General features: G+C 40.1%; 1 protein-coding gene across 1 annotated transcript in view; it reads left to right on the top strand.

Annotated features, from left to right (window-relative positions):
* The first annotated feature begins 4,725 nt into the window (after positions 1-4,725).
* The window catches only part of CELF2 (CUGBP Elav-like family member 2), a 375,608-nt gene continuing 353,686 nt past the window's right edge, over positions 4,726-26,647 (top strand). The window contains exon 1 of the mRNA XM_049814458.1: positions 4,726-4,895. Coding sequence (XP_049670415.1) covers positions 4,843-4,895 — 53 coding nt within the window. The 5' untranslated portion in view covers positions 4,726-4,842. The remainder of the gene's footprint in view (positions 4,896-26,647) is intronic.

The following is a 26,647-nucleotide window of genomic DNA, read 5'->3' on the forward strand; positions in this document are numbered from 1 at the left end:
GTCCAAGCACTGGTGCAGGACTTTGTGCATGTCTTAAACTTGGGACTTACAATTTCTGGTCTCCCAGACCACATATTTCACAAAGAGAGAATGGACTTGCTTTTAAGATTTGTAATACTTGGCTTTACTTATACCAGTTCTAGAAGTGAGTTTTTTAATATTTTTTTTTTTCAACAGAATTATTGAATTCAGCCAGATTATTTTCACACATCCAGGCCATGAACAAGTGCCTGAGTTCCCAAGTTAAAACAGCATCTTGCCAATTTTAAAACATTTGGCTGGTCAGCAGGAAAGGAAAAGCTGCTTGTAAAGCACTGGAATGCATTTTCAATTAGTCACTCCATTGCTTAAAAGGCGAGGTATTAGGCACCGGGAGGAGAGGCAGGGGGGTGGCAATGCTGGTGGGGAGGGACAGCAAGAGACAGTCTGGAGAAGAGCCTTTATCAGCCCACAACAGCAGCCCTGAAGTTGGAGGCCACTCTTTAATAGATAAGCTTTTGTTTAACAACAGGCTCCCTGGGGACAGTGAGGTTTTCCTGGTAAAAGACCAGGATTTCTTTCAAATAACTTAATATCGCCTTGTATGAGAGAGCAATGGAAAATATGTGTTGGGAAGATGCTAGACGGTTAGTTATTTCTCTATTATTGCCTGATAACCAGGCTGTTGGGCATCCTGACTAAAAGGCTGTGCTTTGGCAGACCTTCCTTGGCTCCTAAAATATTTTGAATGAGATAACACCCTTGAAAGAAGATTAATAACTAACCCAAACTACTCACTATACTTGGTTTATTTTCCTGACCAACACTATGAAGTCCTCAGTCCAATAGGTTTCTGGTAAAAAAAACAGCTGGGAAAAAACCTCTCATGACATAAAACCATCTTTCTAATGCTCAGTAGCCATCGTTGCTCATGCTTTTTTAAACGCTTTGTCCTGTACTTGACCTTCAAATGTTTGTAGCTAGCTGATCTGGAACTTTTTTGACTCCACAGCTGTCTAAACTAAGTATGATGACACTGCTTAGAGATCCTTTTGTGTATGCATGTGTGTATATATGAATCCTCTTCTCAAAAGTGTATATATATTTATTTAACATGACTCAAAACCTTGGAAAGCTTGTACTTCTTTATCGTATTAACTGGGAACTGCTAAGCTCTTGCTAGTGGGACATGGTATGGCATGAGAGACCCAAGTTATACAATAGGCTGGATTTCAGCAGGTAGAGGAAACTTTCGCAGTTGTTGCCTTCTGGCTAACTGTAATAAATTTGCTTAAGTAATACTTCACAGATGTGCTGGCTGTTTCTTGGCAAACAAGCCAAAGACCGTAGGAAATTTCTTCACTTAAAGCATAAAAATAAAAGTTTGAAGAAGTAACAGAAGTAGAAAGTACAACAGAAAAAACATTTAGCTAAAAGATGGGCTGAAGTGCTGCTATCCAAGCACAAGAGTTAAAATAATTTTACAGCGGATTTCTGTTTCTGTTTTATTTGTTTTCTCCTACTATAGCTACATGCTGTATGAAATACGTGAGGCTGTTTTGGAAAATCCATTGCCTGTCACAAGTTTCTCTGTGCTAAACTTAATCTTCTAGTTTTATTTTTAGAAAGCGTATAGTTGCTTTCTTCAATGTTGTAGGAAAAGCTGGCAAAATGCCAGCCAGGTCCAGAAAAATGGAGACCTGGCTTTCGTTCCAGACATGAAAAGTTTAACATTAAAATAAATAACTGTAAATAATTGCAAGTGGGAAAGGAATAAGAATCTTTACTCCTACGGTGTAGTTTTCGTGTGGATATGTTGGAGGAAATAATGGAGTGTTTTCTGTGGGAAGGCAGTGAAAAATGTGTCTATGGAAAGTATAAAATATACTTGTTAGAGAGAAAATTCTTGAAACGGAGAGAGTTTGTGGAATTTCTGGATGAACAGAGTAAGAGCATCTTGGTGCAGTGGAGCTCTGGGCTGGTTTGGCGTTGACCTGGAGTGGGGGACAGGGGCTGAGCTGTTTCTCTTGGCCTTGGTTTCTCCATATACACCAGGGGAAAATGTGGTCCTCCACCTCGTGTGTCTAGTCCTTGAAGTCTAGGGATATAGGAACATCTAACCTTAGCGTAAAGGTCTCTTAGCCTTGTAGCTCTCACCTGAACTGTACAGAAATTGAAACCAGTTAGGTCCCTAAGTGGGACACAGAGGCAGAACATCATGGGCTCTTTCTCACCTTCACCTGCAACAGTGGCCAGATAGGATGTGACAAGGACTCAAACTGGGCTTACAGAGGGGCCGTGATGGGACAGCGTATTTTGAATTTTTTTTGTTTGCAGGCTAAACCTGAAGCCTTTCTTAACTTGAGCCTGGTCATCAATATGAAACACTCGGTGAGAAGTTTACATGGGCAAATACATGAATATAGCTCTAAAAGAAGCAAATGTGACACTAAGAGAGGAAAGAGAAAAGCAGTGTACTGTAACCACTTACGTCCTCCCCAGCTCCAAGTGATGGATTAACCTGTGTAATGGTGGTTTACAAACTTTTGGGAAGAAAGGAAGAGACGCTAGCCAACCTCTTAATTGCTTCCCACGCTAAAAATGCAGGTTTCCTCAGGTCCAAAGAAACATATGACAAGTGGCAACTGAATTTCATTTTCCATGGCAAGCAGCTAACCCATCTCCTGTAGGTAAATAAATACATGACCCCCAAAGTTTCCAGGGGTGGATACAACCCTTATCTCTGAAGAAATGCTCAGAAACATGCGTGAACGAGGTGAGAAACACCCTGTGCCACGTTGGCCTTAAGAGGGAGGTGGGAGCACCTGTGACCCCCCCCAGCTGTCCTCCACCCTCCTCCCCCAGATCTGCACCTGCAATCCCACCATCAGCAGTCTCCGATGTGTTCCTCCTTGTCACAGCCCTCAGAGATAAAGCAAAGCTGTCGGAGCTGTTGCTCTGCGCAGGAGGTAAAATCCAGAGGTCTGAACTTGGGGTCTGACTTGCTCAACTGATGTGGCCCCACACGCTGAGCTTCCCCAGGCTGAGGCGTGGAAAAAGAGGCAGGAGAGGACTCAATGTACAGTTCTGCTACGGTAAGGGGTCAACGATGTGCTGGCCTTTGAACAAAGAAGGTGTTTTGTACCTAGGTAGTTTAAAACTGGTTGTTTCTATCTGACCGCTGTCTGGCAGGCAAAACGGTCACAAAATCTTTTTGGGACAGTGAGAAGCCTCAGTGTCACCTTCTGGCAAGGGCAAGACTGTGCTGGCTTTTGTACTAGAGGGACACCAGTAAGGGGAGGGTCAGGCTGCCCAAAACCAGCCTACAGCGTACGAGGGAGCCCTGAAAACAGTTCAGACGTAGCTCGAGTTTTATCTCACTGAAGGAGGGGGTGGTGGAAGACTTAAAGCAGCCTCAAAAGTTTATTAGGCCTTATTATACCCTTAATTCTGTTTCCATGAGTGTGTGATGCCACACACTACCAGATCTCTACGTGACCATCACGTTACTGCTTCTTTTTAACATACAAGGGCTGATCTTTTCCTTTTTTCTTTTTTTTTTTTTTTTTTTTTTTTTTTTAGAACTGGTGGCAGACTGAAACTAGGAGCATATGCCTGTGGTATAAATAGCAAAGTGGAAGTATCTGTCATTTGGGGTAGTTTGGTTCTGACTGAACAATTCATGAGCTACAGTTTTGCTCCCCCCCCCCCCCCCCCCCCCCCCCCCGCTAGAAGTTTAATTCGGGAATTTCTAGAAATCCCAGTGAATTGGTGGAGCTCAAGGAGAGGTTACAGTCATCCACAGGATGAATGGGAAACATTTAGAGAGGAAAATAATGCAAAAGAGAAATATTTAAATGCAGGGAAATCAATGTCAAAAAGTGTTACAGTAACATAAAAGAAGCCAGTCGTCTAGATTTTCCTAAATAAACACACACTAACAGCAGTTACACAACTTTTCAGATCACCATAGTGATCTGGAGGACGCTTTACTATTTATTTTTTAAGCAGCAACGAAAAGAAGAAATGGATTTAGTGGAATTAAATAGACACCTTTTCCCCTTTCAAACATCGAAAGGGTTACAACTGTCTTTGCATTATTAGGCTTTTTATTATTCCACCATAATTGCAGTCCCGCTTTCAGTCACAGCTTCAGCTTACAAGTCTATCAAGTCTAATAGATTTACAAACATAAAGGGGGAGGGAGAAAGATGATTCTGTATTCAAAAGGTTGTGAACTGTTTTTATTGTGTGTATCTCTATATGAGGGTGAGGGGAGGGTGGGAAAGGAGTTGCATTAGAAAGTCCCTCCTTGAAAAGTGTCAAGTCCAACCTGCACAGAACAGGGAAAAGGAGACCCCCAGCAACCTTCAGAAAATAATATAAAAGCAAACCTCAGAGGCAGAAGAAAAAACCCAAAAGGAGAAGACTGCAGCTTGCAGTAATCTGTAAATGATTGCTGGCAAAGACTGGAGGCTTCAAGCTTGAGCTGTGTTTGTTCCAAAAGAAAGCCAAGAAGGACGGTGTTAATAAAGAGAGATTTAACTGAGGGCTGTGCTCGGAATAAAGTGGGCTACAAAAAGGTCAAATTTGATCAGTTGGAGCAGATTACAAGGGCTTGAAAAGGTAGTGGTGGAGAAATGAAACTGGGACTGTGAAGCAATATAGCACAAGATTGATTTTGGGGGTGGAGAGAAGCCGGGACAAGTGCTTATCAGCTGGAGAAGGAGGAAGAGCTGTGCTGGGTTTGTTGTCATTCCCACACTGAGTAGAGTGCTTTCTGCTTTTGTGGTTAGGCTACCCTGCCGTGGGTTGTGTTTGGGGGTTTTTTTATATATATATTTTATTGTTGTTATTACTAAAATGGTGTCTATAATCTCTGACTTGGATCCTCTGAAAAGCTGGAAAGTTTTAAGGTAGGCCTATGTTTTCTTCTGTTTGGTACAGGCATTTTTGGTTTAGCCCTAAATTAACTGGAGCTTGAGTTATAATCGAAATGTGAGCCCTGGGCTTAAGTAAGAGAGGAGTTTCTGGTAATTAGAGCCCTTTTAAGATACAGCAAACCTTTAAGCAGATGTTTAGAGAGACCCGAGGGAGATTTTTAAAATATACTTCTTGGTGTTACAGTGCAGCAAGGAATTCTTTTTTTTATTCTTTCTTTTTTTTTTTAAGGAGAGATTGCTCCGTAAATTCAAGTTAATAGTAAAGGCTCACACCAGTTGAAACTGCAGGATTAACTCTCTGTTTTCCTCGCAGTGCTCTGCAGGGGAATGGGTGGGAAACTTCAGAGGAGGAAAAAAACCAGCGTGAAAGTTGATCAAGAAGGGGAAAATAGTCTTGGGGGAAGGAAGGGGGACAAACGTGCTTGTTTCGTTTTGTTGTTGAAACTTCCACAGTTTGTTGTCCCTCTAAGGCATGTATTTGATACTGAAAAGTTGCTACCGATTTTTACCTTCAGCACTGCTATTTTTTTCTTTGAAGAGTGAAAAATGGTAATTCGAACCGCTAAAAGAAGGATAAGGGGAAAAAAAAAAATCACTGTTAATGCCTGCTGCAGATATTAGAACTCCGCAGTGTTAAATGCCCATGTTTAATGCTGCTGTAAGTGCCTAGTTTTGCCTATTGAGAATCCGGACGTGTAAAAAGTTTGCAGATGGCTTGCAGAAACGTCACTAAAACATCAGAAGCATCTGGGAATGTAGATGGTGAAATTATACAATTAGTTAAATGTAAAGTTTATTTCCCTCAGCTCTTAAGCAAAACATGAAGCTGCACCTAATACAGTTTGGTTTGTGGTTTGTTTTTTTTAAAAGGAGTAAGTTACAGGGATTTTGAGTATGTGAATTTAATAATAATTATAATGATAATGATAATAATAATAAGATAAAGTACACTTGAGCATCTTGCTACAATGTTTTAAAAATTTAATGTGTCCTGAGCTGAAAGAGGAAAACCAACCCTTCAAAAGTCATACTATAAAGTCTACTTACATGTTTGGTTTTTTCCTCATATTTGCAGAGCATTGAACTTTCTTTTGTCATAAGTTTACATTTCTCTGACCATCTTCTGAGCCTGTATGTAGGAATGTGGACTAAGATCCTTTATCCTTATCTGTGATATGGGACTTGGCCTAGCAGTCTTATTGCAAGTTTAGTTGTTTGTTTTGGTTTTGGTTTGGTTTTTTTTTTTTTTTAAAGTCATTTAAGACTGTCAGCACAGAGTGATGAGTTTCTATTTGACTTCCAAAAGTTCCATGTGGGTGTTAGCTCACATGTAGCGTTGTGTGGGATGGTGGAGTGCAGGGCTGTGATTGGCATCTGGGGCGGGTGGTCAGGCTACGGACCAGAGCTGGGGGGACTTGTGAGTCATCCCCAGTGAATGCCAGGAAAGTGTTTTTGCAGAGCTCCATATGTGTTGTCTTACGACGTGCGTGCTCCAGAAAAGCTATCCTAGGAATTATTTTAAAAGTTTATCTAGCTCTGTGAGACTACTTCTGATTCCTCTGCTAGTCAAGTCAGGTGATACCCGTGTTTTGCTGAGTTGAGGAATGACCCAGAGGACTTGAAAGTCAAGAAGATTTAAGGAGGAGACTCTGTTGTCCTCTTGAATAATTCTGTTTTCTGAGAAAAGGGACATGTTTACACGACTGTAGAAAAAATATCTCCCTGGCACTTTTTCCCTACAGCATGACTGAAGTTTCCCAACTTTGTGTGTGAATCTGGAGATTACGGCTGTACGGACACAGAGTAGGTCAAAGATGCTATTAAGTCAATTTTACTGGACATTTTTTTGTGTAGTTACTGTGTGTGATTGCAGCAGCAGCTCTGTACAGACGTGACATTGTGCAGATCAACTGCAGGATGCAGAGGGTTAAGAGGTGGGAAAAGGCAGTATGTAATACAAGTGAAACGATCACTGATAGTAAAAAAAAAAAAAGAGCTAGAAGTCAACATGCAGCTCATACTGCTTGCGACTTACTAAATTGTAATGCCGCTTCTACCTTTTCTTACGAATTTTAGTTCTTCTTCTGCAGGCCAATTTCCAGCCTGTTCAGTGCTTCTGAGCGTACCGTTTTTAGTGTCTCCCCTCCATGTATCAAGGGAGCCTGTAGCTAATATTTCTAAGAAATAGAGGAGTGTTTCTGTAGGTTTCTCTTAGGCGGCACAAAGCAATTCTTTAAGACCCAAATGAAATGCTGTAGCAAATCCTACAATCAGCTCGCGAGTAGTGTCCTATGGTGGCAAACTCTCAATTTTGTTTTGCTTGTACACCCCCTGTAATTTATTCTGTGACTGGCTCACAGTTTGAGACCTGTTTAGCTGGGAAAAGACTGAAGGATGCAGATCTCGTGGAGGCGGAGGGAATAACTGCATTGGGGTTTAATAATTCCCAGGGACTCAGAGCAGCTGTGGGCCGCCTTGGTGCTGGCTACCCCCGTCTCAGCTGAGCTCTGGCACCTCTGCCCTGCTCTCCAAATCCCCTAGAAGAACATCCTCTGCCCTCTGAATAATGGTGGTAATAAAGGAAAATGTACAATATAACAACAGACAAGGCCGTGGCTGGTGGTGGAGCCTAACAGGTAGGAGAAGGTGGTGTTGGAGGATGGCAGGGGATTTTGCCAGACTTCACCCAGCAGGACTGGGAGAGCTAGCAGAGGTATTAAAATAAATAAATGGCAATATGATGTGTATGTATAATATTACATCAGGCCTCCCTCTTTCGTTGTCTGTCTGGGGTAGTCCACTGAGAGTTGCAATACTTTCTGGCTCCATGTTACAGCAAGGGGGGAGAAACTCACAGGCTCTAAACACAGTTTAACGTGCAGAACAAAACCCAGTTCAGAAAATATTTTCTTTCACTGGATTTCTCAATAGTGAACTGAATATTAAAGTTATTGGAAAGTAATCTGCGAGAGCTCATGAGTTTATTTTTTTTTTCCTCCCATTGTCTCTCTTCAGATAAGCTCCCAGCATAAGATCTATGCTTTGACATTAACACACTGCTGCCTGATCTTCCCTTATAGATGCCTTCTTGCTTTTCATAGTGTGACTAGAATAAGTGTCATATCTGTTGTACTCCTTGGAGCCAGGACAGATTGGCAAAACTTCAGGCCTTTTTAAAATCCTTCAGAGCCTTACCAGCAAATGATGTGTGCTCACCCAGACACAGAAATCCCATTTACCTGTCTCTAAAATGATATGGGTGTTGGGATCTAGCCACCCTAATGCATAAGAGAGACCGAGATCAGCTGCTGTGACTCCAGAGACGTTTCTAATCTCTGTTCAGAACTTCCCCTGTACTCCTGGGATGTGGGTTTTTTCCCCATACCTGACAGGGACAGCTTTGGTTGCTGTTTCTGAAATCAGATCCTGTGCTCTGGGTCCCTACAACAGCAAAAGCAGAGCAGTAGCCAGGCAGGGAAAGGCACAAAAAGGAGGAAAATAAACCAACCTCAAGGCCACGTCTCCTTTGTTGCTTTTTCCCCTTAATTTGGCTCCAACAAGGCTAAATGCAGCACTATAAATCACATGAGTTACCTATACAGGGAAGACCTTGTACTCCTTTGCATTCCTGTCTGAAGAAGTATGTGACCTTTCAATGGCTTATTGCTGGGAAAAAAAAAAGTTGTTTTTAACTTGACTTCGCAACCTCAAGGTGAAATCCAAGCAAAGAGTAGTTTTCACTCAGATGAGCGGTCAATTTACAGTCTGTGAAGCAGCGAATCTTGCCCTACTGCTCTGCATACAGATGACCTGAATTTCACAAGTCCTATTGAACTGGTCCATACAACTTGGGGAGTGGAGTGGGGAACATCTAGTTTGGAACATGTGTCCGGCAGACATACCAATTCAAATGTTCTCTCCAAACTGCCACCCAAACAGCTTGTAAATGGTTTAGCTTTTCAGGAAAAAAGTGTCTTTCATGCTTGGCGAGTCAGTCCAGGAGGAGCAATTTCAGCCTTGTTGGTGTTTGTATTGCGAGCTATTTGGGGGCAAATAGTCCTATCCACACATGCAGCTCCTGTGATTGCCTGTGAATTAAGGTGGGTTAAATAGCTTCAAGGTGTTCAAATTGGGAAAGGGGGGAGGAAAGTACACACAACAGCTCAAATTCAGTTGTTAGCACAGAGCAATAAACTAAGGCTCGTTCCTGTTTTGGCTTTTGCCTTCCCAATTTAGCAAAGCTTAAGATAAGGCATCCGGTGTTGTATTCAGTATCTGAACAGACCAGTTAAGTGCATGGACCCCCGACACAGAACCACTGTTCAGAAAAGGGGGTAAAAGAAATTATTTCACATGCGCTTTACTCTGAGGACCTGAACAACATTGTCTCTAACCACTACTCAAAACCAAAAGAAAACAAGCCCTGAAAGTTTGACCCAGGAACATAATGCTGGAGTCCATCACCACGATGAAATACAGATAATGGAATTTCAGATGTCAGCGGAGAATACAAATTCCCCCATAATTGCCACAATATGCTCGCTTTAAAAAAAATAAATATGCACAAAAAGAGGGTGTGTGTATCTTGTAATAACTAGAAACACATTTCAGAGAGGGTTTTCCAGTTAACCCCTCCAAAAATACAGATTGTGGCAGATGGCACTGAAAGTGATATTAGCGAGGGTCACATAACTCCCGAGTAGTGACACAGATGAGTATTACTGGGGGGATGATGGGTGTTACTAAACTCTGATATATAAAATATGAGCAGCAAGACATAGTCTGGATTCCTCTGCTTTCGGTTTGAACATGTAACTCTGCAATCACTCAAGTGAGTAATACTGGGATGAAAAATCAGGGCTAGCTACATTGAAGTATGAGTTTTTAATCACTTTTTCATCTTTTGTATCTGCGCTTCCTCTGCACTTTGTAGAGGACAATACTGGCAGGGATTTTGGTTTGGCTTTTTTTCTTAAAAAGGCAGAATATAGGGGGTGATTGAAAAAGTAAAGATAACAGAAAATAGCAGATTAGGATGTAACACACTCCTGCATCCATTGTTGATGGCTGAGAAAGTCATCTAGTCCTTCTCTAAGCCTGTGCAGATTTATTCTTGCATCTTTATTTTCGCCTGATTAAAATTCAATATCACTCTTTTCAATAAGAGGTTATTCTCCACTGTTTTACTAAAAACAATCCACTTTTCATATCAAGCCTGTATACAAGCTTATTACATCTTGTTCATTTGGACATGAGTTGTTAAATCTTCCAGGTGCTTTATGGGGGATTTAACCATCCAGTTCAAATGAATGCTCTCTCACAAAGAGGTTTACTTACCATTGCTGCTGTGTTCCTTTGCCTAATTGTTTAAATTGCCCTAACCCCTAAAATGTAACATAAAATTTCTGCACCAGCAACACAGATGTCGAGCAAGAATCTACGATGGTAAGTGTGTAGTAACACTTTCCCAGCCATGAGTGATTTGCAGTTCAGGAACTTCCGATGCCAGCAGTGATGTCTTTTTCTTGATGAATGCTTCCTCCATGAATTTCTCTGGCTGGTATTGCAGTTTTAACTTTGGGCTCACAGCATCTTGCAGCAAAGAAATTCTGTGGTTTGACACACTGGTTACATCTATGCTAATAAAGCAATGCACTGGAAGGGCTCTTTTATGTGTAAATTTGTCTTGCATCCATGTTTTGGGATATGTGGTAGCTGTTTGGAGTGGTTTCCCTGCTAAGGCCTTGAGACATTGAGTTTAGGTTCCTTTCTTTTGAGGGGAGGGAGAGGTTGTGTTGGTTTTGCATCTGTTATACACCAAAATTTCATTCATGACTGGTGATTAGTGACATCTAGTTACACGGATGCACGTGTTGCAGGATGCAGGTAAAAACAGGATCATCCTTTCCTACATGCATTACTTAATCATCCTGACTTTCATCTACCATTTCATCATCTTCATCTCTTAAATCAATGAGAGTCCTAGTGTACTTCTGCAGATCTCTGCAGCTCTTTCATAACTAACCCATTGCAAATTTTTAAGCGTTGTCTAGTTCTGTGCTCGGTGGAACTGAAATAAGGAGGAAATGCCTGTAGAAAGGAAAGGTAGCTGGGCAGTGGCAGTGTTACATTGTGCCTTGAGAGATAAGATTATAATTTCGAGCTTTTCCCAGGCTTTCTGTGTCAGTTTGGATGGTTACTTAATCTCTGTGTGCCGCAGTTCTCACCGGTAAAATGGAGTTGTTTATACCTGTCTTATCTACTTTGGCTGTAAACTTTTCATGGCTATAGAGATGTCCAGCTCTGCACAGAGCTCGCAGCAGTGAGGGCTCAGCCTTGGGCTGGGTTTTTCACTGCCTGCCCTCATAAAAATAATTTACTTAACTGAAACTAGAATTTAACCCTTTTGAGAACAAGTAATTCCTCGCTCATTGGCTAAAACCCTTTCTTCAGTGTTTCTGCCTTTACAAGGCAGCTCCGCAGACAAGCCACTAAAATTCCTCGCACACGCCAGCTTTTTTGCAAGAAGTTGTTAGGCTGAAGCTGGTTGAAGCCTGGAACCCAGAGCTGAATGATCTGGCTGAGTTTTGCCTAATGGCAAATTACTTAGCTTGGTGGTTTGGGTTCCTTATTTTTCCCCTTTGGGTTTTTTTTTTCTTTCATGTGTGTGTGATGCTTCTGTTCAGTAAATCTTTATAAAACTTTGTAAGCTCAGTTACTGTTCTGCTTTATTAACCCCCCCCCCCCACTCCAAGCTCAGTCTCTCCTTTGGTACGCAGTTCCTTCTCTGCATAGCTGTTCTTTTCATGTCCATGAATAATTCTTTTCATAGGCTCATTGCTTGCTCTCCTTCGTTTTTCTAACCCCCTCCCCAGTGGACACACAACTTTACTCCCCTGTGTTTCGTCACCTTCATCCAGCGATACCTGTGCCACGTGACGTTTTCCCAGCACCGGTAAATGGAGGGGCGTCATTAGAGTAATGAACTTCTAGCAGTTATTATTCCAGCAGTCATTATTATAGCATTGCCCATAGAAGAGGCTTTGTTTTGTTCAAGAGAGATTCTTTGAAGATCTCTTGCACTCCCGCTAGTCTCAAGGTGCCGTACCAAGGACGGAGCAAAGGACGGTGAAACCAGGGAGATTTGCAGTCTCTCTTGCTGGGCCTTTACATCAAGATCCAGAAGATTTTCCTTTGCTTGACCTCAGTAGGAGCTTAATTTCTTATCTGTAAGGAAAACGCTCTAACTGTTCCCTGTGGGTGTTGTCTGGTGGGTATCACTGTCTCCCAAGGAACCTGTTCAGACTTCAGGAGCTCTAATACTCCTGAAAAATGCTCTGTGGCACTAAAAAAATTCTTAGCATAACCTAAACCTTATATTTATCCAATCTCTCTTATATGAGCAGCTGAACATGCTTCTACTGATTATAGTCCAATTTTCCTTAATTGAAAAAAAACAACAAAAAAAAAAAACAAAACAAAAACACAAACACAAACCACATAGGAATTGCATTTCTGCATAACTTTCTTGGGTGTTTTTTCTTTGATTGTGTGTGTTTCCTCATGTTTCATCACAAGTGGAAGAGGTTCCTCAGTTTTTTATTCCTTGTCTGGGAAATTCCACGCACCTCCTGTGTACAGAGTTCATTCCGATCATTCATTATAGGATATTTGTTCTTGAGTTGGTCCCAAGCCGGTATTAGTGGACCACTTTGTTACTGAGCTCCTGTTGATCTGCAGATACTGACTTTTTGTTGTTGTTTATTTGTTTTTTTCCAAATGAGTTTTAAAACTGAAGATTTTCTAAAGGTGCAAATATTGGGAGGCTCTAGCGATTATCACAATAATTGTACTGTCTCTCTCTTTTGTTGAACATGTGGATTTCAGATTATTGGAAAAATTTGTCATGTCAGTTGTGCTAGATTTCTTTCTTTTCTTTTTCAGATGTCAACTTAAATTTTCTGTAGCCAGTTATCTTCAAGAAATGCTTTATATAGATATTTTGTATTTCTTAAAAAATTAACGTACTTATTCAGGTAACTTTGCAAGTCTTCAGCAGTGGAAGACTGGTTCTCAACTTAACATACTTGAACTGCAGGTTACATTTATATATTAAATTAGTAGATCAGTGGAGCCAGAACTTAGTTGGGGTTGGAAATTTTGGTATGACTTTTGAGTGATTTGATTAAGCATATTCCATCAAAGAATTTATAAGATACTATGGAAAGCTTTAAAGTAAAAAGGGGGCGAGGTTAGTTTTTTCTTTAGTTTTAAGACTTTTTTAAATAGGGTTTAAATAGGGTTCTTGGTTTCCAAGTCCCAAAGAAAACAGTGATGTATTATAGGAAGGACTTCAAGTGAGCCTTTGAAGCAGTGGACATTCCAGTTCTGAAAAATATGTGGACTTAATAATCTTTCTGCACAAAGAATAGTTTATAAATACAGAAGTGAATTAATCTACATGTGTCACCCCAGCACTACTCTTCCTGTTACGCTCATCCTGAACCAGGGGGCACTGGCAGATTTCAAGCTGAGACTATCTAATTCTGCAAATAGTCACTAAATTCACCTTCAAGCATTTGTAGGATGAATTTCACTTCTCAGACTCTTAGGCTGTAATTAATCTTTGCTTTAAGCAAGCAAGGGGTTACTGCATATTAATCAGAGGTGGTTTCTAGTCCCTGGGAGGTTTGCATGGCTCTCCATGCAGCTTCCTTCCAGAAGTACTGGGTCTGTGATCTGTGTTATGTATTTCAGCCTTAATTTTTACGTGCCCTGTCGGTAGAGCTGCTGGGCATATTTGCTAACTTGGCACTTCAGCTGGACATCCTTTCTGCCCTGGTGTGGTCTTAGGGAAGAATTTCAATCCCACCAGTAGCTGGCACTGCTAAGGCTGGTGGGTGTCCCTGCAGCCCTTGGACTTCCCCCTTGTTGGAAAAACTGACCTTGCCAGGAATTGCAAAATGTCATTGACTGGGGTCAAGTTTCCGCTGGACATGCCAAAATAAAGGATTTATGTAGCCTGGGAAGAATTACGGGCTTGGAAGGGGGAGATAGGTATTAAAGGTTTCAAATGGGGTGATGGGGAGAAAAGTATTTAAACAGTGATGTAAACTTTCATTGACTCCAACAGGAATTAATTGGCAGGGTCTTTAATGTGACTTTTGGGGTTAGAATTCCAGCTGATGCAAACTGACAAAGCTCCATTGAGCAAGATCTACTGACTGAGAGTAACTGGGATTTGGGCCCCATGTGTTTTGCAGAAGACTTGACATCTTTCTTTTGATACATAAGTTTCTGGATCTAATAGGAGAAAGAATGTTTTGGTCAGTGCACTTACTGTATTACTTAATTCCAGCCTGTTGATGCCCAGTTTTACACCGCCTGAAGTCTGGACTCTAATAAGCTCGCTCTTGGGAATAAGGTTACCTTAAGTTTTAACTTTCTAGTTATTTTTTCCTGTATTTAAAAGAAACAGATGACCTACCTCTTTGCTGTTTAGTCAGCATTCAAGTAGACTAATAAATTTAGCATAATCTATTAACAAACCTAAACCTATGACATCCTAGGTTGCAGACAATCTTTGTAAACTATGTAAGTTGCATACCAACTTTAAATCATTGGAAAGTGGTGATAGGAGAAACTAAACTTGCTGTATTGTAGAGTAACTTTTTTTTTTTTTTTTGCTACCTGTTTAAGCTGAATGTCTCCTGATTTTTGCAAAAGGGATTTTTTTTTATCTCTTTTTACTGCTGCAAAAGCAGTTTGTATTTTTAACCCAGAGCGTTGTGGTTCCCATATATAGCTCTGAGACTGCTCTTAGGCTGAGTTCAGATCTCCCTGTTGTTTGCTGAGAGTTGTAGCTACATCTGTGGGCACTAAGTTGCTCTGTTTGCCATGAAATTCATTAAAATCTGTAGTTAATGAGAGCTTACATCATGCACACAGGTCTTACAAGTGCAACTGCAGAGTCTTGTTACATGATGCCTCAAAGCTGGCTAGGTGGCTATTTTATGTGGACTTTGAGGTCTTCTCTTACATCTTGACTCTCATCCTTCTCATAAGAAGAATTCAAAAGCAGTCTCAGTTCTCCACCTCCACACCCCAGAGAAAAAGCAAGTTACTCTTTTACTAAGAGGTCCCCTAATTTAAAAGTAAACCCCTCTAGCAATACTTTCTTTAGTAAGCTAAGATCTAAATTTTTTCTGTTGGTATCAGTCTGGGATGCAGTTATTACACTTTACATCCTTTCTTCTCTATCTTAACTGTAGGTACCATACAACCATGCACAGCAGAGTGTCCAACAACAAAATTAGGTATTTATTCTTGCAGTGTCAAAATAGCAAAAAGACTTTGATCTACTGCAAAGAAAATTCATGTTGTTCACATTGGTGTGGTCGAGTAAAAGCAACAAGAAGAATGAGCATGGATGAAGCTGCAGGTCCAATTCCAGGAGGCATAACTTTATCCTGTTTACATGCAGATAAGAAGTTACCTTTGCCAGAATTATTTTTGCTACAGTTGCAGATGTTTACTGGGCAGGCATCATAGTAGGGAAGTCCTAGGAAAAGACTTCAGTTAATTTCCAGAGAAAAACATCATAGTCACTGTTTGAGAAAAATAAAACACCTTAAAGCAAAATGTCCTGTAATGTACAGAAACCTAGCTTGAATGTATCGTGTACCTGTATTAATCTGACTGTACTAATCGTTACCTTGTTTTCCCATCAAGCTCTCTGCAAGATATTACAGGCTTCTTTGTACATCGTGTATCGGCAATTCAGATTGTGGATTAAATTTAAGCAGATATAATGAAAATACAGTCTATAACAACAGGGGGAAAACAAGCTCTGTTGATGAAAATGAGCCATGCGTACAGGGAGCTTGTGATTTGGACATGAACCAATGGTGGGCTCCAGGTTGCAACATCGCAAAACATGACAATTTGGAGGAAAGAATGAGTTCTGCATTTATTCCCCCCTCCCCACCCCGATTTGTTCTTGTAATACACAACAGCAGTCAGACCACACAGGAAGTTTGCACAAATCTACATGGTGAAAGTGGGGTGGGAAAGCAGAACTAGTTCAGCAGCAAAGGGTTAGGCATTTTTCTTTCTTCAGCAGCTGGAAGCTTACTGTGGTACTACAGAATAAGATCAGCTTTGCGGGGAGGAAGCTCTATAATCAGTATGTGTGATGGTTTCTTAAGATGTGATCATCTGGAACAGAGCAGTTACCTATATATGGTATCTTAGTATATTCTCAGTAGTAGCAGCCAATTTTGAATTCCTTCAGAAAGGTGATAAAAAATGTGCCTTAACTGAGGGGTTCCAGCAATAGTTGGCTAATAATTTCAGACCTAGAAGGACTTCCTTATGAGGAGTGTTTAATTACAGAGGCAAAGAGTTGTACAGAATAACAAGCGCTTCTCAGAAATGGTGATTTAGGCTTTTGTTGTTTGAATTTTGTCGTAACACAAAGGGGGGGAAAAAAAAATCTAGTGGGAGATTTGAAACCAATAACCCGCATGACGATTAGCTCGCAGGATACTGTGCCAGTAGATACCATGGAGGCCAAATGCTTAGAATTGGAAAAAAAATATTTTTATGGATGATGAGAACATCTACAATTAGGTAGGATTAAAATGGATGGGGAAGAATATAAGTCCTGATGCTTTGGCCAACTACTATCTGAGGTTGAGAAGAATCTTTCCTTATTTGGCAACATATCCCTATCCGTGTAGGCTTTTTGTACCTCTTAGAGATGGAAGGTCATATAAAACAAACTCCCGTCTGATCCCATGAGACAATTCCTGTGTTATACAAGAGTGTTTTTAAACCCTACTAATTGAGTTTTCTTTCCTAATACTGAATTCTAACAGCTTTTACCTTATTGATGCAATGCGTGAGGCAAAAGAAAGAATAAATCTTTCAAGCCTGCTGTTACAAAAGAATATACTTTTATTCAACAGTATTATATACAGTATCTTAACCACTTTCTGGACCGATGAGTTCCACAGGGTAATTTTGCATTGCATTAAAATAATTATCCGTCACCATTTGAACTTCGTGTACTCTCAGATAGGTAAATTGTATACTTTAGCAAACCAGCATGCATTCCAAAATTGTTATGGGAAAGATTTGCATTAGAAAAATGTAGACTTCCTCCCCCTCCTTCTCATGACAAAAATCTCCGTACACAATAGCTGTACTGCCACATGTCATGGGGACATTGTGTAAATTACAGAGTTACAAATTTGTCAGCCTAACCAAATGTCTGAAAGAATAATGTCATATTAGTTATATTTCAGCTGTAAGCCTGGCCTGTTTTAACCTTGATTTGTGTGGCAGCTAGCCATACCAACAGCTTGTGCATGGTTGATTATAAACAACTTTGTTTTAATGTAACAAGATTCTCATTTAATTCCTGGGAGCTTGATGCAATGGTGATCAAAGATAAATTCAGACATATCCCCGAGGTAAAGGATTAGATTAGACTGACCAGAAAAGACAGGGTTCTGAAGATTTCAAGATCATAAGATCTTTCGTATGTTGTAATTCAAGCTTTCTGAAGTTGGATAGCGCACCTGAAAATATATAGATGGAGAACTGCCTTGCGTGTAAGCAAGCCTTGATACAATTTGGACTAGTTTTGATTTTCATTTAATTCTACTTGTGTGTGGAAGGTCCTGCATGTGCAACCAAGATTTTTTTTCTTGTTTTTAGAAAAGCTTTATTCATTTGGGAATGCAAGATATTTTTCCTCTGCATTATCTTTCCATATTAGGGATGAAAAGTTTATTCTGGAAGAGCTGGAACCCTTGAAATCCCTTTTCTTTGTTTGGCGTTTGCGTGTGTGTCTTAGATCCTCTTGTGCTGAATCAGATGCAGGGGAGGGGGGTCCTGCTTTGGGTTTTTTGATATTGCTTGTGCTTTCGGTGTTGTTAGGGGCTTTTTGGGGGGGTCCTCCTTTTCTTTTTTTTCTCTTTATTATTATTTCATTTGTTTTGGGGTGGGTTTTATTTTGGCTTGGGTTTTTGTTTGGATTTGTGGGGGTTAGGGGTTGTTTGGGTTTTTTTTTTTTGTTGATGAGGATTAAAATTGTCCTTGTCTGAAGCAGTGTACCTGAGAGGCTCCCTGTCTTTACTTGACTGCCTATTTTCCGGAGGCTTAAGACAATTTAGTATTTTTGAGATTACTATCTCCTTGCCAAGCATCTCAGAAACTGGGCAAGAAGTTCAAAAAGGTGGGAGGAATTAAGCTAACATTTGTATGTGACTATACTTAAGACATCTGCTTCCTAAAGAGGGCAGGAAGGGGCTACGATGTTCACTTTATTTTGAAATCAGCAATAGTCAACTTAGATCTGTAAATGTCAAATTTGAGGGTTTTGGTTACGTGAACATCAAAACTTGACTTGAACCTTTGAGTGGTTCTTAAGTATGTGGGGAACTGAATGAAATTGCAGGAATGATCCTTAATGTAATTACCTCAATAAATTCCTGCTACTTTGCAGCTTTACGTTCTTTCTTTGTAAATAGCTAATTTTGGACATTCCCTCTTTCCCTACTCTTGCCTTCAGAATCAAACCTTTACACAAAGATGGGTGGTAAGGTTGGGAAAAATTTTGGGTTTTCCCTTTTTCTTTTTTTTTTTTTTTTTAAATTTTTCTTTCCCCCTCAAGTCTTCAGTTCCTGAGTTTTCTGTTTGAGAGAGCAACAATATAAACCATGAACTTTAATTTTCTGTGCTGTGTTGTCAATGACGAGTGGGGAAACAGGAGTAATAACCTAAGGTCCTTCATTATGAGTTTGATATTTGTATATATAATATAGTGTTGCCCTTCACCCTGGTGTTGGGAAATCTTTAGGAGTAAAGACAATTAATCCAGTGCTGCCAGTTTTCATAGTTACAAATTTCCTCGGCTCTGGCGAAAATGATTATGCGAATGGGGATTTCTAGTCCATAAACACACAGGGAAAAGGCACAGATGCTCACATGTACACAAAGACTTTTAAGGTAAATAACCTTTTGTTCAGTCAGAAGGTAAAAATGTACAAATTTGCTAGTATTTTTTCTTTATATATATAATATCATATAGTGGGGTTTTCTTTACCTCTACTCTGAGATTATTGCACAACTTTAGGATTTGCTTGGAGACCTACATTTCTTTTGTGGTTGTCAGTCCATGAATTTTTGAAACAGGAACAGCAGAAAGATTTCTGACCTGGTAACAGAAATTACTCTTCTAAATTCCGCATGAGCTTCCGACCAAATGTTCACTTCTCTTTCAGCTGCGATATTTCCCCCTCCGTCTGGACTACTTGTGATAGGTTTCTTGACTCAAAATGGAAGCATCGGTCCTGTTTCTGGGCCAAATTTTCGTGGTCCTTTTAAATGCGTACTATAGAAACTACATAAAACTCCTACCCAACATCCACAGAAGACATCAGCTTGTGAAGATTTCTGACAGTGTGCTTCAGGGAAAGATTTTAAGTCATTTCAAATAGTTTAACTCTAGTTCTTTTATATTCTCATGCTTATGGCTTGCTGTTTTGAAGACCTGTTATTTTTAAGAGTTCATACCAGTACTAATCAATCTTAGCTGCATATCCCCAGATTATGTATGAAGACAATGTATTTATGTATTTATTTGTCAAAGAAGACTCTACGCCAAACCAAAGGCTTAATAATCAGTGAGTGCTGGGTGGGGATCTTTTTTGTTTAGCTGTGTTTGTCCTGGAGATTGTTAGGCTGAACTATTTGTTTAAAAGAAACAAAATGAAAATGAGAGGTCTGTAGCCAAGTTTTCAAATGATCCTCTTGCTCACTGGCACTCACTGAGACAGGAAAAGTGATGGCTAGTGCTTCAAAAATCCTTTGTGCTCTCATTTTTTGGAATTTGAGCTCCTAAGAGAGTTTGGCCTTTTGCCTGCATCCTCAGATTAGCCTGAGCACTGGGGTTTTTTTCCGATCTGCACAGTCTAAAATTAAGACATTGATTGGGAAGGTTTTAAGCCAGTTCTTGTTAAAGCATCTGCTTCGAGGTACTAGCCACCTTAACTGTTCTTGACTTCAAAGAGTGTCGATGATTGAGTTTCATACTGTGATATCAAAACAGAAACAGACCCCCAGTTTGGCTTTCATTAGATTTTGAACCTCTCCTGCCATTTCTTCTCTGCGAATCTCAATTGTTTCTAATACTGTGTTTAACTTTGCTGTGAACTTTTGTTTGGCAAAGGAATGTATTTGCTTGTTTGGGGCAGGCTGAGTTTTACTCTTTGCTTGAATTTCCTGGTGTTCTCCAAAATCACAGTGGCTTACTTGGGAATCCTGCCAGTGTTTTAGACTTCAAATAGTGATAGTAAGTTTTGTGTGCTCATTTGAGGCTTACATAAGGCTAAAGCTAATATTTGTGGGCATGATTAAATGTGTTTGGTATTTTGGGGGGAGAGGGATGTATCTAGCTTATGAGTTATACTTGCTGCCTTGTGGGGATTCTTATGAAATGTAGCAGCAACTCAACAAGTTCTCTAGGAGATGGAGAGTTAATGCATAGTGCTGATACTCATAAATCAGTAGATTAGCGCCTGCCTTACATCTCTTAATAGAAATAGCAGAGAACAACAATCTTATCAACATACATCTAATCAGTAAACTAGTGTTGTGTTCATACAGAAAATAGATTTTTTTTATCATTCTTCTGCTTCACCATGTGACTGTGCAGTGAAGCACTTGCAGGAGATGAGTTAATACATGTTTGACGACAGTTGCAGGCCAAAAAAAACAAACGCAAAAATAATGATTACTAACATGAGGCAGATAATTGGGATGGGGGGGTGAATGTCCACATTTGAACTTTTGAACTGTCGAGCATAAAAGCCTGCTGCTTCCTCTCTGAAACTGGTAAGAAGCTTGTAAATTTTGTGAACACCTGGCCTAAACAAAAGTGGCATGTGGCGAGTCTTCCAATTAATAAAGAGAGATGACGCTGATGCATCAATTAGCAGGCTGATCACTTGTTGTTCTTCTGCACATAGACTGTTTTGATTGGTAAATGTGAAGTTTGGGGGCCCAGAAAGAAGAGGAGGCTGAAAAGATGTGTTCCTAGAAAGAAGTGGTCTTAGAGAGGAGGAGGAGGAGGAGAAGAAGAAGGCTTAGAAAGAAGATGGAGATCACAACTGGAGGAAAGATCTGGGAAGTGAAGCAAGTCCTGGAGATAAGGAAGGTGGGTAGAGATGAATATTGGGGGATGCCTGGAGACCTTGGCCAGTGATGTCCAAGATGGATAACTGCAAGCAGTGGCACAGCATGGACGAACACAACATCTTACCTGACCTTCCCAGACCAGGGATGTTGATACATTATGAATGTAGTATGTGAGGTGATCAAGTAAGTTGAAACTGAATGTCCTTGGCTCCTAAACAACTTGCACTGCCATGAATGATCTGCTGAAACATTAACAGATATTCAAGCTTGCATATATAACGGCACTCTTTAGGTGGTGTATGTAGAACTTTTCAAAGCACAAACCAAATTCTGGCTAATGCATGCACATGACATACAGGCTCAAAGATGATGTAGAATTATCTTAATTCCATAAACAGTATTTATAGTAGGTTGCGGGACTGTAAGCAGCAGTGTAATCATATGTATTTTCCAGAGGAGATTGTGGTTGCCATTTCAATGCCAGTCCATTTCCAAAAAACACAAATAAGCTTGAAATATTTTTAATTAAACAGTACTCTGTGAAAAGTGGGTAGCATTCATTACACACATTCCTAATTAGGCCTTTGAATATAAATGATTTTATATCGTTTTAAATAACATTTTTTGCTTTGAACTCTCAAACCTCACTCTAATCACCTTCTAGCTTTCTTTGCTACTCTTGGGTACAAACTACCCCCCTTTCTTTTTCCTCAAATAATCTATTAAGGGTTGTTAGCTGTGGTAAGAGGGTCCTCAGAGAAGGGAGTAAGTCAGTGACATAATTAGTTTCCTCTCAGAAATATGTATGAATGAAGATAGTTGCATCTGTTAGTGAGTGCAGAGATAAACTTCCCATGCTTTGATTAAGAGTCTTTTGATAAATATTCTTTGTGTATATATTTTGTAGCTAACCCATTTTAAGGAAAAATTTGAATAAATAGGATGTCTGTACTTCCTAAAAAGTGAGCCCTTATTAAAAGTGAAGGAAATGATAAACTATTTTAAGCGGCTTAACTTTGCACAGGGAAGACACGGCAAACTGGGTGTAAAACCCTGGTCTGTATCTTGAAGCTGGAATAAAGGATGACAGGTGTAGTTATTACTTGAATATCTTCCTACATAAAGCTAATAAACCATTTTCCACTTGATTTTCTCACGGCTTTGAAACTCCTCCTAACATAGGTCCCTCTCCTTCAACATGTCCTCCTTATAGGCTTCATCATGGATGGTTTGGAAAGTTAGAAGGGAAGTATCTCTTCGCCTGCCCCCATCTCACCATCCTTAGTCCCTCTTCTTCTCCAAACATTAATTGAAATTAATTAATGTTATACCACAAATCTGAGCAGAATCTAGGTGTCAGACCCCTAAATCTTATCCTTTAAGGTAGCTTGGACATACAGTAGCTGTATTAGCCCAAGCAGAGGAAAGAGATCAATCTTGTAAAGACAGCTTACGCACTGAGCAGAACCATTTGGTCTCCAGTCATACACAAGGAGCTCTCAAACTATCTTATAAAAAGGACAGTCACAAATTGTTATAGCATCAGATACTTATACTTGGAGTTGAAAGAGGTTGGATCATCTGTAGTTAAATTCCAGTGGTGATTGAACACCTAGCTCCCAAACCAATGCTGTCATTAAAAGCAGACCAACATTGGCTCTGAGCCTACTAAGACTAGGTTAGATTTTAAAATACATAAATATGTCTGTCTTACAACAGACCTTTTACATTAAGTCAAGTGAAGCTACTCTGTAACCACAAGCATGGCTCTAGTGCGGTATTAGTTGCTGTCTCAACTGCTGGGTTCACAAAATGCTTCACTCGGCACCAAATGCATAGTATAGTTATCATCTGTCCAGGTTATTTGATGGACGACTCTTCAGAAACAGAAATAGACTCTTAACTCTTCTGCACACTGTTTCTTCTTTGTACAGAGATGACACGAAGGGAAGAAAATCTCTATGAAGACTCTCATTGAATTGATGAGGTTATACAAAACAGTAGCAGAGAATTTATAGGTTAATGTGCCTAAAATGTGTTGTAAAACCCAACAATTTGCATGGGCATATTTGGGATATCCAACATACATTCCAGAGGATACTTGTAACACCCCCCCCCCCCCTTTTCGTGCTCTCCCTAACCCCTTCTTCCCCTGGGCTCCACCCTGCTGTTGAGTTAAAGCCTCTTTTCATCACATCTTGATTAATACTAGGTGCTAAAAGTAAATTGGTGATAACTGCTGGTCATGACAGCTATTGTGCAAACTCTTGCCAATGGCGGTGCTAGTTCTTTCCTGTTCTTACCTGCAGCAGCCTTCGTATTTTAATCACGGGCCCCGAGCAGAAATTGTCAATTAGATTGAGCCTTGTGGTTGTCTTTGAATAAATGTTCCTTAGCAGATAGATTTAGTGCCTTGCTACTCTATTCCCCTGGTTTCTATGTGCAATATACCTTCCATATACACTAAAATGAAGTATCTTCCTGGGGAAAAAAAAAATCTATCCAATCACACACCAGATAAAGTGGCTACTCTGCTGAACTCAAGAAAGAAATGAGAAGGCTTGATGAATGCCTTGAGGCCAAAACAATGATTCTCTTGCTGCTTTCTCTTGGAAGAAAAAAAGTAAGATGGAAAATCTGAGTTATTTCAATTTAAACAGTACAGAGGATTGTGGTGAAAGAGGCAGAGTCACTTCTTTTATCGCGTCTACATTTGATCAATGTTTCTTGAACAGTTTTGTCCCAAGTGGGATAAAGGAAACTGGGATCTTCTGTGTACAGAACTGGCTACAAATTATTGATAAATGGGGCAGGATCTGTGAGGATGCAGGGTGGGTTGTTCCACCGACTCATGAGAGCTCTGGGGGATGCTGGATGCAAATGCAGCTCAGTCGTGTTTCAAAGGATGATTGCATAGTCAGAGACTTGCCCGTCTTAAAAATCACAGACAATTTGCACATAATTATATCTGTTGGACTTGAGTGGGCTGTGAAAAGGAAAGATGATAGAGTCTGGAGTCTGGTGATGTCTAAGAAAAGTCTAGCCCAAGGCAGGGAGGGACAGAACGTCATCTTGCATCAAACGTGATTTTTTGAGTTTCTGATTCTTTTTTTCAAAGAAGTTTCTTAGTTATCTTTTATAGTGGAATCGAATATACATGTAAGATGCTCATACACTGGGGCGGATGAATGAAGGCAAAACATCCCACTTGAAGGGACTGTGGTGGGTACCAGCAGGGCATTGGGACAAGTCCAGGATCCCACAGCACTCCATGGTTCTGGGCCAGGAGATGGCCACAGGAGACACAGGGAGGACTGCAATCATATAACTAATAGGTGGAGTCCGGAGCTGAGACTAGTGACTGGACACTGGGGTTGAAATTTTCACAAGAATGGTTTGTTCTTTTTGGTTTTGCCTTTTTTTTGTTTGGTTGGGTTTTGCCCTTTTTTTGTTTGGTTGGGTTTTGCCCTTTTTTTGTTTGGTTGGGTTTTGCCCTTTTTTTGTTTGGTTGGGTTTTTTTATTTTGCTTTCCTCATTCCACCAAACTGGGGGGGGAATCCCAAAGAACAAAACAGAATAAGACAACAAAAGCATAGGAAGAAGTTTATCTAGCACATATATCAGCAGTTGTCCTGACTGGCCTGTGTGCACACACAGATGTGAGTTTCTGACCAAAAAGATGATGTTGGGTGTTGGAGGTGGACAACAGGATTTGTTGTGCTTGGCAGCATATGTGCATGCTCTAACATGCACTGTTCGTGAAAGAGTATGGCTGGAGGAGGCAAAAGAGAAAGGGCATAGTTGTTACCATGATATAAATGGGTATAATTAGGTGCCTTGCCCAAGGTGACGTGGAAATCCTCTCTCAAAAATGAAAATGGTAATTGAAGTCTTGTGGAGAAAAACCTGCTGCAATAAACACAAAGTTATCTTTCCTCTTCTAGCTGTTGCTTTCCAGCTGAACCCTCTCCTCCAGGGCCGTGGGCTTTGGTTTTACCTCTAGTAACATAATGACTGAAAAAGGTGCTTGGGCAAAAAGGATTAGTAACTCTAAGCTTCCGACCATGGACAGTGTGTAGAACAAATGCTTCTTACTGGCAACGAGTTCAAAGGTCCATCTTAGCTTGTGGGGGTTTTTTAGTGTTTTTACTATCAATTAATTCTTTTATTAATGTTTGAACTTCAGAATGGAAGAGACTCCTGTGCGAGGCAAACTCCAGCAATTTTGCACTGAATAAAATGGAGGCAGCATTTGCCTGTGCTTCCCCTGCAATTACAAAGCAACTCTCTTGTTTTGTTTGAATTTCCTTTGTCGTTATGAAACACAACAGGCTGACGGCTTGATATTAAAAGCAATTGTGTTTCCATTCATGCAGATGCCAGCCTGTTTAGGTGAATTTACTAAGTCCCTAGACGTACATTTTTATATTATTGCTGTCTCTGGGCCGTGCTGAGCATTTTAATTCTCTGAAAATAACCTCTGTTTTCCTTTCATCTCTTCATTAGCTCTTTCATCATGAGGACATGAATTTAAAAATACATATATATCTTAAAGTTGTATGTAATAAAGATGTTTTTATCATTCCAATTTGTTGAGCTGTGCTTTTAAACTTGCACAGCTTTCACAACCATAAAATGGCACAATTATTTTTGTGTTGTATTGCTTTGTACCCTGAGGTTCCATTTAAAGCAAAGCAGAGAGACGTGTTTATAGGCAGTATTGAAAGCAATGTATATGGATCTTGATGTCAAGCATATTTTATTGAAGTAAGATTAGAAAGGGATCTGATGACAAGTTCTGCACTACTGGAGTGAAATCAGAATGAGGTTTTGTGCCATGCTGCACATTGTTAAATCAAAATTAAAGTAATACCAAGCTGTGTTGTTATTTCTGTGGCTTTTTGGTGCCATCTTTTAAAGATAAACTTTATAGCTAATTATGAATAATTTAAAGTAAATATTCTGAGCTTTTTGGACATGTCAGTACATTGCAGTACATGCGCGTGCTATCCCAGCCAGGCCTTTGGGTTGGGGGGAATTTCTGTAGGTGTATCAGATATCTGAAGATTGCAGTTTCCTGCTATATATTGTGCATGTCTGCTTGGATTAAATCCTTGCAAGTAAGACTAATTTCCTTTCTATATAAAATCACCCTGTTAAGTACATCTCAGGTGAAAAGCCCTTTTTTATTTGATCTCTTCATCTATTTTGTTAATGTTCTGAAAACAGGCTCAGAAGGTTTGGGTTTTTTTCAAGAGGGATAGGCTTAAATTCAGTCTGTTCTTAAGTCAAATGCCTGGGGTTGGCGCTAGTTAATAACTGCAGTACAGAAAGGAAAATAGTACCAGAAAATTAGCCGAATTGTGGATTTTCTTTCTGTGTACAATTTTTCATTGTGGTAGGAGGGGAACCCATAGGAAACATAGTTGAGCTTTCAAATTTGCATTTTGGATTCGTAGAGGAGATCCATTTCTGATTAATAGAGGGAACTCCCAAACTACAGGCTTAATTAGATTATT

This window comes from Accipiter gentilis, chromosome 11 (genome assembly GCF_929443795.1).
Source record: "Accipiter gentilis chromosome 11, bAccGen1.1, whole genome shotgun sequence".
Lineage (NCBI taxonomy): Eukaryota > Metazoa > Chordata > Aves > Accipitriformes > Accipitridae > Astur > Astur gentilis.